Source organism: Thalassophryne amazonica, chromosome 2 (genome assembly GCF_902500255.1).
Source record: "Thalassophryne amazonica chromosome 2, fThaAma1.1, whole genome shotgun sequence".
Lineage (NCBI taxonomy): Eukaryota > Metazoa > Chordata > Actinopteri > Batrachoidiformes > Batrachoididae > Thalassophryne > Thalassophryne amazonica.
The window spans coordinates 108,675,409-108,696,033 of NC_047104.1; the positions used below are offsets into that span (position 1 = coordinate 108,675,409).

General features: G+C 39.7%; 1 protein-coding gene across 2 annotated transcripts in view; it reads right to left on the reverse strand.

The window, feature by feature from the left end:
- Positions 1-1,758: 1,758 nt before the first annotated feature.
- Positions 1,759-20,625, reverse strand: part of terb2 (telomere repeat binding bouquet formation protein 2) — a 44,846-nt gene continuing 25,979 nt past the window's right edge. The window contains exons 1-7 of one of the 2 annotated variants that reach the window (XM_034161851.1): positions 4,870-4,963; positions 4,543-4,624; positions 2,746-2,885; positions 2,593-2,654; positions 2,435-2,490; positions 2,266-2,354; positions 1,759-1,963 (exon numbers count right to left, since the gene is read on the reverse strand). In XM_034161851.1, coding sequence (XP_034017742.1) covers positions 1,848-1,963; positions 2,266-2,354; positions 2,435-2,490; positions 2,593-2,654; positions 2,746-2,885; positions 4,543-4,624; positions 4,870-4,933 — 609 coding nt within the window. In that variant the 5' untranslated portion in view covers positions 4,934-4,963 and the 3' untranslated portion in view covers positions 1,759-1,847. Of the gene's footprint in view, positions 1,964-2,265; positions 2,355-2,434; positions 2,491-2,592; positions 2,655-2,745; positions 2,886-4,542; positions 4,625-4,869; positions 4,964-20,625 lie in introns of those variants that run through there. The other variant, XM_034161844.1, reaches the window with a different exon arrangement.

Consider the following 20,625-nt stretch of genomic DNA (forward strand, 5'->3'; position numbering starts at 1 on the left):
GAGGTCTATTAGAAAAGAAACCGACCGTTTTATTTTTTTTAAAAACTATATGGATTTGATTCATATGTTTTTACGTCAGCCAAGCTTGAACCTTCGTGCGCATGCGTGAGTTTTTCCACGCCTGTCGGTGACGTCATTCGCCTGTGAGCACGCCTTGTGGGAGGAGTGGTCCAGCCCCCTCGTCGGATATTCATTGTCTGAGAAGTTGCTGAGAGACTGGCGCTGTGCTTCATCAAAATTTTTTCAGAAACTGTGAGGCACATCCGAGTGGATACCATTCGAGAAATTAAGCTGGTTTTCGGTGAAAATTTTAACGGCTGATGAGAGATTCTGGATTGTTTCTATCACTGTAAGGACTTCCCACGGAGCGGGACGTCACGCAGCGCTCCGGGGCGATGTCATCATCCTGTTTCAAGCTGAAAACCTCCAAATTTAAGCCTCTGTTGACCCAGGACGTCGTGAGAGAACAGAGAACTTTCAGAAGAGGTCGGAATCAGCAGCTTATCCGGACATTCCACTGTTAAAGGAGATTTTTTTAATGAAAGACGTGCGGACGGAGGTGTCTTTCCTGTGGCGGGCGCAGCCGGCGTGGCGTGCCCCCGCCACAGGAAAAACACCTCCATGTTGATAATCATTTGTAAAATCCAGGCGGCTTTTGGTGGCTTTCAGTTGAGTGAGTATCTGAGAAATTGTTTAACAACAGGGCATGTTCCAACTTGTCCTTAAGGCTTCCAACGGAGGTTTTTTTCCTGTGGCGGGTGCGCCGCGCCGGCTGCGAGCCGACGCACCAATCCGTCCGCACGTCTTTCATTAAAAAAATCTCCTTTAACAGTGGAATGTCCGGATAAACTGCTGATTCCGACCTCTTCTGAAAGTTCTCTGTTCTCTCACGACGTCCTGGGTCAACAGAGGCTTAAATTTGGAGGTTTTCAGCTTGAAACAGGATGACGACGTCACCTCGGAGCGCTGCGCGACGTCCCGCTCCGTGGGAAGTCCTTACAGCAATAGAAACAATCCAAAATCTCTCATCAGCCATTAAAATTTTCACCGAAAACCAGCTTAATTTCTCGAATGGTGTCCACTCGGATGTGCCTCACAGTTTCTGAAAAAATTTTGATGAAGCACAGCGCCAGTCTCTCAGCAACTTCTCAGACAAAGCCATTCCAACGAGGCGGCTGGACCACTCGTCCCACAAGGCGTGCTCAGCCAGTCAGCAGTCATAGGACACGAGGCGGGGTACACCGTGGACAGGACGCCAGTCTGTCACAGGGCCACACATAGACAAACAAACACATTCACACCCACACCTATGGACAACGTAAAGTTTCCAATCCACCTAACCTGTATGTCTTTGGATATGGGAGGAAGTCAGAACACCCGGAGGGAACCCACGTAAACACAGGTAGAACATGCAAACGCCACACAGATTCCCACAGGTGGGAATCAATCCTATGACCTTCTTGCTGTGAGGCAACAGTGCTAACCACTAAGCCATATACTGTCCAAGTTGAGAAATACACAAAGCCACAAATTGGTTTATTTATTTATTTATTTACCAAATATGCCCTCATGCTGGAGAGGAAAACTCTTTTTTGGATGCTTCATAAAACTAGTGTATCACTCTATGCTTATTATTTTCTTCACAATCTCACAAAAAATCCTCAAATTTCAAATAATTGATCGCTGATTAGCAAAACTATAGAAGTCAAATTCAGTACATGGACCTCATACATACTGATAATACCTGAATGGTATGGATAAACATTTTCTTATCACTTTGGCTTGTGTCATAACTGCATAGAAGCAAATGGAAAACAAACAGAGTGAATTATCTTCCACTACATTAACTACAGATTGCAAATACCACAGCAATGGGCATTACAGATGGAGCATCGGAAACATTCAGGAAGGAAATCGCACAGGTCACCTGAATATTTCTGCAGGTCATCCATGCTGGCATACTCTGTGAAGTACAAGTCAACAGAATGGTGAGCTGCTTTCAAAAGTTCAATGTATGAATATCAACATACTACAGCTGAAAATAATCCTTCCAATTTGCTTATTTTTGATTATGATGTGAGCAGCATATCCTCATATTTACAAAGCTGTGAGTAGTTCTGTATTTCCTTCATACATATTTAACATGATCGTTTTGTATTTCATTGAGTAACAAGTTGCACCATAAAAAAAAAAATTGTTTCATATTATCTTAATGGAAATGGGCACAGACTTTTAGGCAACGAATATCAATGACTAAAGCATTACCTGTAATTGTTTTATGAAGTGGATAATGCTGCAAAACACCACATGAGTAGGTTCCATTTTCTGATGTATCTTTGCAGGAAGGTCCAGAACTTAGAAAGAAAGAAAATGAACAGCTTTTATTATTAATTATCTTCCTGTTCTGAATATTTTCAGCAGAAAATGAGCGTACGTGTTTCTACTGGATTCTGTCTCACTTGAGTCATCTTCTGTTTGGGAACAAAAATCCTGTAAAATACAAAATTTAACAGTATTGATTACAGTATTGTTAATGTTAACCCGATCAGCATCATTTTCCATCTCATTAATGGTTCGTGCGTGTATGCATACCTCTGCAGTCGACTGGTCATCTTCACATTCCCAAATCAGTCTTCCAACCACATTTCGCACCTCTTAAATAATAAGAGTGTAGTGTAATTTGTGAAACCTTGATTTTTTTTTCAAAGCTTCACAGTAAACCACCAAACATGAAGTGCTCCTTACCATCCTGCACAGAGGCTGGAGGCAGCACATAATGGCCGATGCACACAGATCGGACACTCTTGCGCCTCTCACAGGCCGACAAAAAAGAGCTGTGGAAAACTGTCACCTTGTTCCAAAGAAAATCTTTGCTGTCATATATTCTGAAAAAAAAAAAACAGAATTGAAGATGGAGCATGAGTGATTTTATTTGGGGAAACGTACTCTTTAAAAATGATATATCTGCCCCTGCAACAGACTGACATCCTGTTCAGGGTGTACTCCACCTCTCGTCCTATGACTGCTGGGACAGACTTCATCCCACCCCATGACCCTTGAGGCGGGTACAGAAAATGAATGAATGAATTTAACCCATCCTAATTACATTTAAACACAATCTAACCACAAGGAGTAATGTGCAGGAACAGTCTGGTGCCCTGAGCCACTGCCTTAGTCAAAGAGCAAAGGACTCCCAAAGGAATTGGAGCGTTGTGTGCCACCCATACAGATAGGTTCATTAATCACTCAGAAAAGCCCAACCCAGTCTCACAGCAAGTCGTGATTCAGCTGCACGAAATATACATTAATCTATTGGTTCGTGATATTGTGACAAAAAGTGCCTCATTTTCGTCACGGCAGCACAAATTCATTCTAATACATTCCGTGATGGCTGCATGAAATTAAAAGTGAAGCGGTGGGGGGGGGGGTCGGGTGGTTATGATTAAGGTTGGGGGAGAAGTAGGGTTAGGTTATGGTTAAGGTTAGGGTTGGGGGTTGTTTATGTTTGATTAGTTATTAGGATTCCCATTAGCTGCAGCTACTCTTCTTGGGGTCCACACAAAACAACAACCAAAATATACAATAATCAAAAATGCATATATATATATATATATATATATATATATATATATATATATATATATATATATATATGTATTAATCATCACATCTGGTCAATCAATATTCTCAAAAAAACTTGTCTGATAAAGAAGAAGAAGAAAAAAAACAGATTGCTCACTATGTCAGTAAATACTGCTGCAGAAGTTCCCTAAATGAACATTCATTTGCAATAAGTTTAATACATTCCGGCAATGAATTCCATTCCTTCATACCCCTAAATAAGACAATGTTTTTTTGTGGCATTAGTCCTGGCCACAGGTAACGTAAAATTTCCCACCACAGCATGTCTGGTTATGTATCTATGACTTTCTGAACTGAAGGACAATTCCTGAGCAAAATATCAGGTAACTTAGTGACAATAATCTTTCTCGTAAAAATAATCAGTGAATATAATAGTCTATCTTTAACTAACAGCCAGTTTTAAACTTTTATGCATAATAATGTTGGTCCTATAACTACATTTAAGTGCTATACGGGCAGCCCTATTTTGAATAATCTGTAATTTATCAATCATTTCACTAGAAGCATTTGACCAAACTGCTGGGCAATAATCCAGGTATATTAGTAATAATGATTTGATAGCGGAATTCAATGTTGCACAACTTAAAAACCTTGCATGTATCCTCATAATCAATATACCCCTGCTCATTTTTACAAAAATATTATGTGTTTTTTCCATGATAATTTAGAATCTACCATTACACCCAGCAGCTTAGTCTCCTGTACCTGATTTATTCTCATTAATTCTAATGTTTAATACGGGGGGGTGTCACGACAATTTGACTCATTTTGTGACGGGAGCACGAAAAAAATGCGAGACTGGGCTGGAAAAGACTTACAATGGTTTCATTTTTTGCTTTGCAAAAATATTGGAAGCCTGTAGTTCGTTCGTTTTCTAGTTATCACTGTTACGCTGCTCACCTCACAGTATCAGGACATGAAGCATCGTCACTAAAAAGGTAATCTGCTCTCCTCCAACTTATAACTGTTCCTCCCTCCAGAGCTAAAACAAGACCACAAAGCCCGCTGAGCAATCTTAAAACATTAAGCAATACTGTTACCATTCTAAGCACAAAATGAAGTTACACATCTGTTATTTCAGACAATGTGCTTCCCTTTTTAAAGAAAATGCAAGTTTAATGTAACACAGCTTCTAAATCTTCCAATGAGCAAAACTTGTAACAGTTAGCATATTAGCATGTTAGCTCAAAAAAGCCCTACAATTCTTAACCTAATAATAGGACTTACTCCAAAACATATGGCGTTCCTGTGGCACGCTGTTTGAAAACCAAGCAGTCTTGTTCTCAAACATATCTGTTGAGGTGTTATTTTAGTAAAGCTGTTTTCAGCGTTTCAGCTTGAACACAGTGGGCTAGCTAAAGGGCTAATTAAGGCTAGACTGAGGGCTGAAGAGGGAAATAACAAACAGATCATTTCTTTGATACTGAAATGATTCTGTTCATGTTTAAACACTAAAATATATTTTAAAAATATATCATTCAGACACATACACATCAAGGCAAATGGCCATGCAAAAAATATGGTTTAGTAGCTAGTGCAAGCTAAAAATAATAATAATAATAAAATAACATTTTACCTCACAGCATTAATGGTTAACATTAACTGTATATTATTTAAACAATTTTTTTAAAGTGACCATGATCACATTACCACAAGTAACGGTAATAATCTAGCCGAAGCCACATTTGTGCAATAAGCATGCTGTCTAATCAGCATCTTGATATGTCACACCTGTGAGGTGGGACGCGGGCACCATACTCAGTTAAAGGGGGGCCGGTGCAAAAAAAAAGGAGGGGGAGCAGGGCCGTATATAGGAATGTGAAAGGGGGGGGGGGTTGAAATCCTTGAGTTGGGGGTCCAGTGGGCCGCAGGGCCCCCGGTGGGGTCGAGGGGCAATGCCCTCGTGGGGGGGCTCAGGGGGTGCAAAGCCCCCTGAAGCAGAAGCTTTTTGAGGATTTCGAGAGGTAAAAAGCTACATAAATTTCATTTGAAATCCAAAATGAATCATTTTAGGAAATACATTTTTATATACAAATAGTCCTTGCTTGAGATTGGCTCAGTTGCCATAAGAACCACCCAGAAAGAACCAAGATAACATTAATGCAAACTTTATACCTGCCTGCCTAGTTTCCAATTACACAAAATTTTACCTTGGAAAAAATTTCAAGGTCAAACTCCTGTTAGAAGTGGCTTTTCATAAGCTAAATTAGATGTGATTTTCCTGATTTGGCTGGTCCTGATTGTTGGCTTTGTCTTTGTCTAAAAACTTCACGATGGTTAAACAAACGATTTTAGACAAGATTTAGTCTAACCTGGTGTTATTGTGTTCCACAAATCATAAAGTGACATATTATTCTGGTTTAAAAAGAACATTTTAGTCTAGGATTAGCGTCTGTTCCTTTTTGCAAAAGCACCCCATTAAGTGTGAGACAATATTTTTAGAATGAAAGAACAGAGTACGAGTGTTTTATGGAGGCCAGTTAGATGAGTGTTTGCAATACCTGTGCTAACCACCAGATGGTGATATTATCTAATATACTAAGTTGTTGGCCAAGTCCAGTTCATTTATATCAGGGGTGGGCAACGAGGGCCGAGACACTGCAGGTTTTCCTTGCAACCAATCACCTCACCTGGTGGGTTGCTGATGACCTTCTCCCCTGCACATAAACACCTGGTCATCAATGAAATCACCTGCTGAGACACCTGAACATTAATGAAATCACCTACGAAGGTGAGTGGTAGCAAGGAAAACCTGCAATGTCTCGGCCCTTTATGGCACATGATTGCCCACCCCTGATTTATATGATTTACAACACTAAAACCAATGAGAATAAAATCCAGCGTTGTTCATTAACTGCAGTCCTTGAAGTGTGTTACTATGTCTTCTAAATATTGTCACCTGAGCTCCTAAATGGCAGGTGATGTCATAAAGGAACAGCATGATTTCAATATATGTATCATTGCATGAAGTTGCCATCAGTCTGTTAACATTATCCCGCAACCAGTATTGTTTTACCACCGAGATGGGGCTGTCTGCAGGTTAAGCGTTTATTGGTGTCACATGTACATGTGATGCATTGATTGATTCCTTTTGATTAAATACAGTCATGTCATTTAATCTGGTGTTTTATACCAGCAGCAACCTATTAAGAAAAATGCTGCTGTATAATCATACAACTTGCCGTTGGTATAACTGATAGGTCATGGTTGTTTGAACCCTGAGGAGGTCAGAATAAGAATCAAATTGGGTAGTCTATGAATCACTTTGTTCGAAAAGGTTCCTTGTGATTAGTAGAGTAATCAGAGGATAATGGACTCATTCATTGTGTCATTGAGTCAGGGAGTCTGCAAAATATTTGTCAGTATCTCCATAAAAACTACTACATAGTCAACTCTATGGAACCCAAGCACAGATTTGTTTAAAAAAAAAAACATTGCCAACTGCAAACCAATATGTGAAATGTTTTGAAACTTAAAAGCCTGGTCGTGTCTCCTTTGCTGTAAAAATATAAAATATTTAATATTTTTACAAATAGTCCTTCATGGTCAAAAGTAATTTTTAACATGGTTAATATTTTCAGTTAATGTCATGTTTTTCTTTCAAAATCACATCGGTCCTGTTATTTTGTATACACAAGATTAATTAATAGTCATTATAATGTAGCTTATAAAACGCTGATTGGTTGCCTAGTGGGTACGAAAAGAATAAATTATTTTTTTTCTTATGATTTGTTTTTCAGATATGGCACTGTTGAAAGACCCTCTCTGTGGACGTTAAGTCTTGCCTCCTGTCTTTGTCTTGAAGCACAACAATCTCTGCCATCTTGGCCTTAGACCAGGACTAAGAGGCTTAAACCACCTCAGATTGGTGGTGTAAAATTTAGATCTTTGGACTAAAATTAGACCGTTCTAACATAACTAACCTAGTCTGTCCACATGGAACCTCACCATTTTTCATCTTTGACTAAAGTTTGAGTACTTGGCCTTAGTCTCAGTCTGTCTCTCTCAGTATTGCTTCATCAAACGGATTCCTGGTGGCCATTCTTGCTTGTTCATATCAAGACTGATTTAAGCTGTCATATCTCTGTTGCCATGACAACAGCAAAGCCACAACCTTTATCTTCCTCAACTCCCAACACACTGTTGAGAGCAAGTGACAGTCCTAAGACGCTGGTCGGTCGCGAATGCAGTGAGCTTTAAAATGAATGAAGAATCACTGAATCAGGTGTTGATTTACCTTTTTAGCACACAGCCTTTGTGCTGAATTAATTAGCTGATTAATCAAGGAATTGATTGAAATAAATAAATTTCAAGTTTATTTTTAATCAAGTGATTACTTAAATGTTTTGTTTCCATTAACTAGGTGCAGTTTCACAAATATAATTTAACGTTTTTATTTTATATCTTTTCTTTGTGGCATTTTATTCCATGCAAACAACTGAAAAAATGTGATGGTTGTAATACCCTCCATAAATGAAATTTTGAGAGGTATATAGGAATCCCGTCTGTAAAATCTATCTGTGAAACTTGTTTTATTTTCATGCAGGCTGTTTAAACTCATATTAGTGATAAAACAACATGAAATATTCTTCAGAATGACCGCAGTCACACTCGGTGTCTTTCTGAAACGACACAGATATTCCATGTCTTCTGTTATGGGACGCCTACTGAGCCTGGACATACAGATTTGTCATAGCTGGATTTTTGGCCTTTGCCCACCTCCTGACTGTACTGACATCCACACAGGCATCATTATAGACAACATTTATTCACTGATGAATGTCCATGTGTGCACAGCCCTGACTTCAGTAATGCACATCCATGTACGCGGCAATTTTTCCAGACAGCTGTGTGCCTGTGTTATGTAAAAGGTGATTTTGAGCATGCCTGAGATTGCAGGCAAAAACAGTGTCACAACAGTCAATAAGTAAAGGATTATTCTTGTAGCAGTTTAGTTATTTAATTTATATAGCGCCAAATCACAACAAAGCTGCCTCAAGGCATTTCACACACACAGTCTAACCTTAACCAAACCTTAGAGCAAGCACACAGGCGACAGTGATAAGAAAAAACTCCCTCTGATGATATTGAGGAAGAAACATCAAGCAGACCAGACTCAGATGGTTGACCCACTGCTTAGGCCATTCTAACAGTTACAAGGTTTTTACAAAGTTTCACAAAGCTGAAGAAACAGAAAACAGGACTTCAAAACAACATAATAACAAAAGAGTATGTATGTATTTGATGAGAAGTCCATGCAGGCGGTGATACCACAGGCAGGGGTCATCCAGCATTCCTGTTCCCGCAGCAACGTCCAGTTCAAATCCAGACTTGTTTGTTATTGAAATAATGGCGCTGGAGGCAGAACTTTTCAGCTGACCCGCATAGCTCATTTCAACTAATACTAAAACATAAAAAAAACTTCTATCTCCTTTTGCTGGCTTCCTTTCATTTGGTGAATTCCCCCCTAAAATGAACTTCATTTGCGATGCCTACCCACCATGCGTTCATTTCATTTTGTCTGTTATCCCTCCATCTCTCCCTCTTGTGCTGACATCTATCAGCCTCTTTTTTTCCACTGAACCTACAACATCAAAGCAGTGTGCTTCAAATGGCAGGTGTTGAAGGATGAAGAGTACCGCTGGATGGGATTGATTCTCAACCCCATCTTTGAAGCCATGATTTTTTTCTCTCTTACACTATCATTACTCAAATGAAAATAAGGCGGATTTTCATTCTCACACAGGTATATTAATTAAAAGGGCGGTCAAAATTGGTGAATAATTTCTAAAATAATTAATGTTGACAGTTGCCCAAGTGAGACAAGATCTGATCTTGTCTGATTATAGAAGTCTGAGGCAATTGTTACCTCCACCAATGAAGTTGGAGGAGGTAATGTTATCTGCCCTGTTTGTTAGTTTGTTTGTCTGTCTGTTTGTCCGTTTGTCTGTTTGTGAACAGCCTGGAGCCCACAAGTTTTCATATATGTTATGAAATCTTTACTGAAGATTCATATCCTAAAGGAAAGAACTGATTCAATTTTCAAGGTCATAGGTCAAAGTCAAGAAAAATCTCAAAATTTCAAAAATTTTCAAAAATTCATAACTATCAAAAAGATCAAATATTTCATATTTGAGTGTTATGTAGGACAGTATCGAATGACAAAGTTTGATCCGGATCTGCTCCAGATTACAGATTTTGTGCTCATTTAAATTTAACATTGAAAACACCATTTAATGTATTATCTTAATTAAACACACCCCAATCACCCTCTTATTTGAAAGTGAGGTGCAGACTGACACTCACTTATCACCTGACAAAGTTTGTTCCAGATTGTGGATTTTGTGTACATTTGGTGTACATTTTGGATTATATCTCAATCAAAAGTGCCTCAATCACTCTCATTTGTGACACTGAGGTGCAAACTGACACTCTCAAAGAATAGACTAAGTTTGATCTTGTGTCTGATCCATATTGCGGACTTTGTGGATATTTGATGTTAACATTAACATTGAAAAGCCCTTTTGATCTATATTTTGTCTTATACTTTAGTTTATGAAAAGTCACTTCTAACAGGACTTTGACCTTTGTCAAAGTTTGTAAAATAGAAAACTAGTGCTGGTGGTGGTTTGCGCTCTACAAGCCCAGTGCTCTAGTTTTTGTTTGAACTTCTGTTATCATACTGTTTCCTCATATCGTGATTTGTGACACATTATTATTGGACAACTGTATACAAATTATTTTTTATTGTATGTTTTATTTTTATTGTATGTTTTATAACCCGGAATGAACTGGTCTGAATTCACTCACAAACTTAGCTGTCTTGATTATCCATTTGTCCCTTTTGCATTGTTTTTACATGAAAATAACCCATGGGAATGCAGCCACATCATGTAAACTACAGACATGTATTAGATATAATATGTATCTAGGTCGCCATCAAGTGACAAACGAAGATTGTGAGGTGGGAATAAAATGAAGCAACACCCTTTCAAAAATGATGTACTTAAATTTTATTGGTATAATCCAGTGATCAAGGCTTTGAACTGGTGCATCGAACAAAAACAAAACCAGAAATTTTATTTTTAAAAAAAATTGTTCTGGAACAGAATTTTTATTTTAAAATAATTGTAACTGGTTAATGCCTTTATTTTTTTTCTTTATGTTTTTTCAGTTATCCCTCGCCCCTAACCAAAAAACAACCAACCAATCAAACAAACAAAAAAGACATCATGACAGCATATTTTCACCGCCCTGTACACATGCACTTGAATCTCTGTGAAGCACAGGAGATGATGAAACATTTTCTGGTGTGACTGCTGGTGCGAGCTGTCGGCCAAGTGTTGACCCTTGACCCTGGTTGGGTCACCAGGTGGTTGGTGTTTTACCAGGTGGTTGGTGTTGGTGTTTTGTTTTTGACTGTTCAGTTGTCACGTTGGGACCAGCTGAACAGCATCTTTGTAAATGTCACACTGTCCAAGGGCTTACCTTGAGGGGAGCAGGCTGACTGTGAGGACACGAGCAGGTTGCCAGCACACAGATTCATACATTCATCACATTCATGTGCTTGTGCATACACGTGTTTGTGCATACGGTGCATCCAGAAAATGTTCACAAGGCTTCACTTTTTCCACATTTTGTTATGTTACAGCTTTATTCCAAAATGGATGAAATTCATTTTTTTTCCTCAAAATTCTACACACAATACCCTATAATGACAATGTGAAAAACTTTATTTTTTAGATTTTTGTAAATTTATTTAAAAAACAAACAAACTAAGAAATCACATGTACGTAAGTATTCACAGCCTTTGCCATGAAGTTTAAAATTGAGCTCAGGTGCATCCTGTTTCCACTGATCATCCTTGAGATGTTTCTGCAGCTTAATTGAAGTCCACCTGGTGTAAATTCAGTTGCTTGGACATGATTTGGAAAGACACACACCTGTCTACATATAAGGTCCCACAGTTGACAGAGCATTTCAGAGCACAAACCAAGCATGAAGTGAAAGGAATTGTCTGTAGACCTCTGAGACAGGATTGTCTTGAGGCAAAAATCTGGGGAAGGGTAAAGAAACATTTCTGCTGCTTTGAAAGTCCCAATGAGCGCAGTGGCTTCCATCATCCATAAATGGAAGAAGTTGGGATCCACCAGGACTTTTCCTAGAGCTGGCCACCTGGGGAGAAGGCCATTAGTCACGGAGGTGACCAAGATCCCGATGGTCACTCTAGTCAGAGCTCCAGCTTTCCTATGTGGAGAGAGGGGAACCTTCAAGAAGGACAACCATCTCTGCAGCAATCCACCAATCAGACCTGTATGGTAGAGTGTCCAGATAGAAGACACTCCTTAGTAAAAGGCACATGGCAGCCCACCTGGACTTTGCCAAAAGGCACTTGATGGACTCTCAGACCATGAGAAACAAAATTCTCTGATCTGATGAGACAATGATTGAACTCATTGGTGTGAATGCCAGGTGTCATGTTTGGAGGAAACCAGGCACCGTCCCTACAGTGAAGCATGGTAGTGGTAGCATCATGCTGTTTAAGTGGCAGGAACCGGGGAAAGTAGTCAGGATTGAGGGAAAGATGAATACAGCAATGCCCAGAGACATCCTGGATGAAAACCTGCTCCAGAGCACTCTTGACCTCAGACTGGGGAGACGGTTCATCTTTCAGCAGGACAATGACCCTAAGCACACAGCCAACATATCAAAGGAGTGGCTTCACAACATCTCTGCGAATGTCCTTGAGTGGCCCAGCCAGAGCCCAGACCTGAATCTGATTGAACTTCTCTGGAGACATCTGAGAATGTCTGTGCACCGACGTTCCCCATCCAACCTGATGGAACGTGAGAGGTGCTGCAAAGAGGAAAGGGCAAAACTGCCCAAAGATAGGTGTGCCAAGCTTGTGGCATCATGTTCAAGAGCTGTAATTGCTGCCAAGGGTGTAAATACTTATGTACATGTGATTTCTTAGTTTATATATATATATATATATATATATATATATATATATATATATATATATCAGTATTTTAACATGTTACCCAAAACCTATACTGATCTAAAGTTAATCCACTCTTCCACTCCAGCTTATTAATTAATCAAAAACCCAGACAGAGCTTTAATTCATTCACTAATTAACTGATTCCATCTGCTCAAAGTGATATTAATCAGTAAAATCACCTGGTGGAGTCAGTGGCTGCAAAGAAAACCTGCACCCTCATGGCTCTTTCTGGAACAGGTTGCCTACCCCTGACATAGATGCTGAGAATGACAGCATCAATACTGCATTTAATCTATTATTAGACTCAATTGGCTTCGCTCAAAATGTAAATGAGTCCACCCACCACTTTAATCATACCTTAGATCTTGTTCTGACTTATGGTATGGAAATTGAAGACTTAACAGTATTCCCTGAAAAACCCCTTCTGTCTGATCATTTCTTAATAACATTTACATTTACTTTAATGGACTACCCAGCAGTGGGAAATAAGTTTCATTACAGTAGAAGTCTTTCGGAAAGCGCTGTAACTAGTTTTAAGGATAGATTCCTTCTTTGTTATGTTCTCCAATGCCATATACCAACACAGTGCAGAGTAGCTACCTAAACTCTGTGAGTGAGATAGATTATCTCATCAGTAGTTTTACATCCTCACTGAGCACAACTTTGGATGCTGTAGCTCCTCTGAAAAAGCGAGCCTTAAATCAGAAGTGCCTGACTCCGTGGTATAACTCACAAACTTGCAGCTTAAAGCAGATAACCCGTGAGTTGGAGAGGAAATGGCATCTCACTAATTTAGAAGATCTTCACTTAACCTGGAAAAAGAGTCTGTTGCTCTATAAAAAAAAGCCCTCCGTAAAGCTAGGACATCTTACTACTCATCACTAATTGAAGAAAATAAGAACAACCCCAGGTTTCTTTTCAGCACTGTAGCCAGGCTGACAAAGAGTCAGAGCTCTATTGAGCCGAGTATTCCTTTAACCTTTACTAGTAATGACTTCATGACTTTCTTTCCTAATAAAATTTTAACGATTAGAGAAAAAATTACTCATAACCATCCCAAAGACATATCGTTATCTTTGGCTGCTTTCAGTGATGCCGGTATTTGGTTAGACTCTTTCTCTCCGATTGTTCTGTCTGAGTTATTTTCATTAGTTACTTCCTCCAAACCATCAACATGTCTATTAGACCCCATTCCTACCAGGCTGCTCAAGGAAGCCCTACCATTAATTAATGCTTCGATCTTAAATATGATCAATCTATCTTTATTAGTTGGCTATGTACCTCAGGTTTTTAAGGTGGCAGTAATTAACCCATTACTTAAAAAGCCATCACTTGACCCAGATATCTTAGCTAATTATAGGCCAATCTCCAACTTTCCTTTTCTCTCAAAAATTCTTGAAAGGGTAGTTGTAAAACAGCTAACTGATCATCTGCAGAGGAATTCATCATAGTACATAAACAGCATTAGTGAAGGTAACAAATGATCTTCTTATGGCCTCAGACAGTGGACTCATCTCTGTGCTTGTCCTGTTAGACCTCAGTGCTGCTTTTGATACTGTTGACCATAACATTTTATTACAGAGATTAGAGCATGCCATAGGTATTAAAGGCACTGTGCTGCGGTGGTCTGAATCATATTTATCTAATAGATTATAATTTGTTCATGTAAATGGGGAGTTTTCTTCACAGACTAAGGTTAATTATGGAGTTCCACAAGGTTCTGTGCTAGGACCAATTTTATTCACTGTATACATGCTTCCCTTAGGCAGTATTATTAGAAAGCATTGCTTAAATTTTCATTGTTACGCAGATAATACCCAGCTTTATCTATCCATGAAGCCAGAGGACACACACCAATTAGTTAAACTGCAGGAATGTCTTACAGACATAAAGACATGGATGACCTCTAATTTCCTGCTTTTAAATTCAGATAAAACTGAAGTTATTGTACTTGGCCCCACAAATCTTAGAAACATGGTGTCTAACCAGATCCTTACTCTGGATGGCATTACCCTGACCTCTCGTAGTACTGTGAGAAATCTTGGAGTCATTTTTGATCAGGATATGTCTTTCAATGCGCATATTAAGCAAATATGTAGGGCTGCTTTTTTGCATTTGTGCAATATCTCTAAAATTAGAAAGGTCTTGTCTCAGAGTGATGCTGAAAAACTAATTCATGCATTTATTTCCTCTAGGCTGGACTGTTGTAATTCATTATTATCAGGTTGTCCTAAAAGTTCCCTGAAAAGCCTTCAGTTAATTCAAAATGCTGCAGCTAGAGTACTGACGGGGACTAGAAGTAGAGAGCATATTTCACCCATATTGGCCTCTCTTCATTGGCTTCCTGTTAATTCTAGAATAAAATTTAAAATTCTTCTTCTTACTTATAAGGTTTTGAATAATCAGGTCCCATCTTATCTTAGGGACCTCATAGTACCATATCACCCCAATAGAGTGCTTCGCTCTCAGACTGCAGGCTTACTTGTAGTTCCTAGGGTTTTTAAGAGTAGAATGGGAGGCAGAGCCTTCAGCTTTCAGGCTCCTCTCCTGTGGAATCAGCTCCCAATTCGGATCAGGGAGACAGACACCCTCTCTACTTTTAAGATTAGGCTTAAAATGTTCCTTTTTGCTAAAGCTTATAGTTAGGGCTGGATCAGGTGACCCTGAACCATCCCTTAGTTATGCTGCTATAGACTTAGACTGCTGGGGGGGTTCCCATGATGCACTGAGTGTTTCTTTCTCTTTTTGCTGTGTATGCACCACTCTGCATTTAATCATTGGTGATTGATCTCTGCTATCTTCCACAGCATGTCTTTTTCCTGGTTCTCTCCCCTCAGCCCCAACCAGTCCCAGCAGAAGACTGCCCCTCCCTGAGCCTGGTTCTGCTGGAGGTTTCTTGGCGACAGTGGGAAGGCCCACTGTCGCCAAGTGCTTGCTCACAGGGGGTCGTTTTGACCATTGGGGTTTTTCTGTAATTATGTATGGCTTTTGCCTTACAATCTAAAGCGCCTTGGGGCAACTTTTTGTTGTGATTTGGCACTATACAAATAAAATTGATTTGATTTGATTTCATTGGAACGTCTGAATTCACAATACAATTGACCAAGGTTTCCTTCTGAACACAAAATGAACCACAGCAGAAATATTTACAATTTATTTACAATTATATAGTCATGAACAGTTTACTGGCATTTTTGTGGACAGTGATTAAATAAGTTCATTTATGGACACAATTCCTACTTAGTCATGAGACGTGAAAGAAAGAGAGATGAAGCTTCATGACTTTAAGTGAATAAATCTGAGTAGAATTTAGTGATGAAATTGGAAGCCAATTATTTTTAAGAAAATTATTAAACAAACATATGAATATGTTTAAAAGGAAGAATGATAATAAGGAGGAGCCACTTTGTATCCATTAACAACAAACCCTTTCTCTGGAACCTTTAACTGGGTCACTTAGCTGGTCCGTTGAAAAGGTGGTTCAGATGGCCTGTCCATCCGTTGTTGATGTAGGCTCTGCAGCGTGAGCTCACTTGGGTCAGGGGTTAACTCCGTGGTCTCCCTGAGTGATCCCAAAGGCTTGTGCTGACCGGCTTTACCGACAGGATGGCTGCTTGTAGTCAGGTTTGAAGTCAGCTCCGTTGTCAGCTGCTGGACCCCAGAGGTGGAAGGCGTTTATTGAAAATAGTTTCTGGTAGCTTCTAAAAAGTTTGATGGAGCCAGATTAAAAGTCTTCGTGAATTTAGAAAAAAGTAATTCATCTTTAAAAGCACTGAAAAAACAAAATAGCCAACAGAAAAGGAGAGTCACTTTTCTGTAAATTCGCTATTAATTTGAAAAGTTCAGCTCGGAAGTTCTCTTAAAAATTCAAAAGACTTGATGCACCGTAAAGCGTCAGGTTAAAACTTTGTTAAAATTATCAAAAATGAATAAAGAATGAATGCCACATGGTAGCTTTAGCTTAGCTTAGCAATGGGCCTTGGCCCAAGAATAAAAATTAAGCGTTTAACAAAGAAGAGAGAAAAGAAAAAGAAGAAGCGTTGCCGGCAGAGAAGAGGGAGAGGCCAGAGCAAGAGAGAGGCAGCACTCTGTTCTAACTTTAAAAAGGGGGACTTACCTCACCAAACTCTGCCCATTTAAGGTGTGTAATCTCACAGAAAAATTAATGTTGTCACAGTGCAGACACAAATGATTCAATTATTTAAACACATTAACTATTTTGACATATTATGTGTTCTGAGACACTCGAATGGATACACATCATTAATAGACACATCCTTTGGATAAACCAGAATATTTCACCATCAACAATATTCATAATGCAGGAAGATCACATTTAAACACACATCAGTTAAGGAACACATCAATTAAATGGAATGCAACGCCTTTCATTTGATTAATCATTACCAACATTAGAAGTCTTTAGATATATATATGAATAAGAATGCTGATCTAATTCCTTTTATTTTAAACAAAAGTTCTTTTCCTTTGCTTAGACCTCGATAAAAGGTGATTGTCAAGACAAAGTTTTATGACCACATGTTATCATGGGGGGAAGGTCCTCTGTGTGAGGAGAGGTTCTGTCCTTGGCTTGAGGTGATAAAAGTGGGTTCTTCGGGCCTGGACAATTTCAGATTCTGACATGAAGCGATTATAATGTCACATAATTCATAAGAACGTTGATTTATAATTGTGTTTTTCTCTGGGCCACAGTGTGGGGGCCCGAAGGGGGGTCTCAGGCTTATCTTCCAAATCTCCAGATGACTTAGGAATTTCTCACCTGAGGGGGAAAACACAGTCTTTGTCTGTTGTCACAACATGCTGTTCAAAACTCAGGTTTTTGTTGAGACAGCATTAATGTATTTATTTAATTAGGGCGAATCGAGGCGATGTGCTATAATGATCAGACATGTTGATTTTGTTTTTATTTCACAAATTTAAAAGTTCCTGTGATCCAGTCTCGTGAAAGTCTTTGAACTTTTACAAGCATTTGAAAACAAAAGCAAAAGTGAAACAAGCTTAAGTCCTGCAATTTATGATGTTACAAGTAATTCATTGGTTGGTTCATAGAACATCAGCATTTATTTATTTAAATTCATGGATGGCGAAGATTTAAACAACATGCCAAACTCATGTTTACAGGCCTGCTTAAAAGCAAGTCTGAAGAGGAGAAATGCAGCTTCCTTCTGCTGTGGATTGAGGATAAAGGACAGGACATCAGGAACACATGGACGGCAGACAAGACAAAACAGTTAAAGACATACTATGACAAATTCGCAGAGTACCTCACCCCTAAAGTAAACCCCATATTTGGCAGACACAAATTCCATGAGAAAACACAAGGGAGCAGTGAGTCATTTGAACATTTTGTGACTGATCTCAAGTTGCTAATCAAAGACTGTGGCTACACAACCAGCGACAAGATGGTCAGCGACTGCATAGTATTTTCCACCAATGCCCCTAGAGTGCATGAAAAGTTGCTGAGCTACAGAACAGAGCTAACCCTAGACAAAGCAGTAGATAAAACTCTCTCCTATGAGGTATCACAGGTACAACTAAAAGCTATGGCTAGTGACAGTCACGAAGTGCATGCAATCCATCGTAAATAGGAAAACCAGGAGCCATGAGAAATGCTAGCATGCTAAATGACAGTCATAAAGCACACAATAAAACCTGTAGCGTGTGGTGTGGATGGCAGCAAAAGGCCAACAGTGTTTGAAGTGAAAGAAATTCAACCACTACGCAAGGGTGTGTAAGACTAAACCTCATACTCGTAGCAGAGCAGGACACAGACAAGATGTAAACTCGGTTAAGAAAGAGGATCTCAACTCAGAGCGGTTTGTGGACACTGTTACCACAGAAGAGGAGGACAAGAAAAGTGCATATGCAGATTTCAGACTGGGACCACAGAACTGTCAGCTAACTTTCAAGTTAGACACTGAAGCTCAAGCAAACGTAATCCCCACCACAGACTTTGTTGCACTCATATCCGACATATCATTAAAACCTCCAGACCACAGGCTGACTGACTACAGAGGACACCCACTTCAAGTGGATGGCTTTTGCAATATAGTGGGCAGGTACAAAAAGAGGTCCACCACCCAAAGGTTCTACGTAGTGAATTGCGAAGGCCCACCTATCCAAGGCTACAGAGCATGTAAGGCTCTGGCACTCATAAAAGTGGTCTACACAGTCACTCGTGAAAAAAGAGCAGCACCCAGTCAGATTACATCCTGATTGAATATTCAGACGTTTTCAAAGTCATCGGTACATTCCCAGGTGAATACAGTATCAGAATAGACCCCTGTGTAACACCAGTGATTTGCCCACCATGCAGGGTACCATTTGCCCGGAGAGATTGCCTAAAAAGATGGATGCAGAAGGCATAATTTGCAAAGTAATGGAGTCTATACAGTGGGTCAATACCCTAGTAGTGTGCAAAAAGCCCAAGACAGGCAAGCTTAGAGTATGTCTAGACCCAAGGCCCCAAAATAAGGCAATGATGAGGCCACACTACCCCATACCCACACTTGAGGATGTGACATCAAATTTAGCAGGGGCAAAGTTCTTCACCATCCTAGATGCAAATTCTAGCTACTGGTCCATTAAGTGAGGAGTCATTGATGCTCAGCACATTCAACACCACATTCAGCAGATACCGTTTCGTCAGGCTGCCCTTTGGTATCATGTCCACCCAACACAAGTTTCAGAGGAGAGTGGATGAAACATATGAGGGTCTCATAGGGGTGGCTGGCATCGTGGATGACATTGTTATCTTTGGAAAAACAAAAAAGAAACACAATCGTAACCTCAGAGTCATGCTCAGCTAAACCAGAGAGCGCGGGATTAAGATGAATCTGGAGAAATGTTGAATATGCATGTCTTAAGTGAATTATTTTGGACACAGACTCTCAGCCAATGGCCTGAAGCCAGAACTGTTGTGGTTAGGTTCTGTTGGGTTGTTTTTGGTTAGTTTCTGTGTGATATTCCATCCCTATGGTTTCTCTGTCCTACCTCTTCCTCCAGTAGTCTGTGTGTGGTTGCGGATAAATGAGTGTCTGGGTCATGTGTGTGAGGGCATTTCTCCCATACCTCCTATCCATTTTAACTCAGTCTCTCTGTCTCTTCTGTGCTGTCGCCTTTCCCCAATTTATGTAGCTCTGCACTGCTGTCTTCTTGTATTCTGTTCCCACCATACGTGCATGCTTGTTGGCAGGGCTGTGCCTCACAGCGAGCGCACTGTGCTGTCATTCTGTCATGGCTAGGCCCCACCTTTTGCTCGTTGTATTTCCTGGTCATGTCCATTTTGCCTTTCTCACTTATACCCTCCAGTCTTGTCTTTCTTATAGTGTTTGAGGAGTTTCTGTGTCACTTTGTATCTACCCTCTATATTCATGTATGTTCCATTCTCTGTTGCCCCCTGGTATTTCCTTTGTGTTAATACAGGTCTGCTTGCACCATCAAGACACCTGTGTTAAATTTGCCTGTTTGTTATTTAAGTCACCTGTGTTTGTTTTTCTGGTGCGGGTCCATTGTATGTATGTATGTTTGTAGGTAGTTGGCTTCCTGTTCATAGTGTTTCAAGCGATCTTCGTTTGTTGTAAGTACTGTGTTGGTTTTTGCACTCCGGTTCTTCTGAGTTTTTTCTTGCCCATTCTGTCAAACCCTTTACCTAGAGTGGGTAGTATTATATTCCAGTGAGTTCTTCTCTCTGAAGATGGATATTTTCCTCAGTTCATCCCTGCCTCACAACAGACTTTTAGTTTTCACACACCTGCTGTGAGGAGGGAGCTTTATGTTTGGAACTCACCCCCAGTCGAGGAAGAAGCCTGGCTGTCTTTTGAACTTACATTTTATAATGAAGTAGCTGATCTTGTGTTTTGAAAGTATTCACCTTTTCAAAGGATTCAAAGGATTCAAAAGAATTTTATTGTCATATGCACAAAGGAACATGTTCCCTGCACAATGAAATGTGTTTA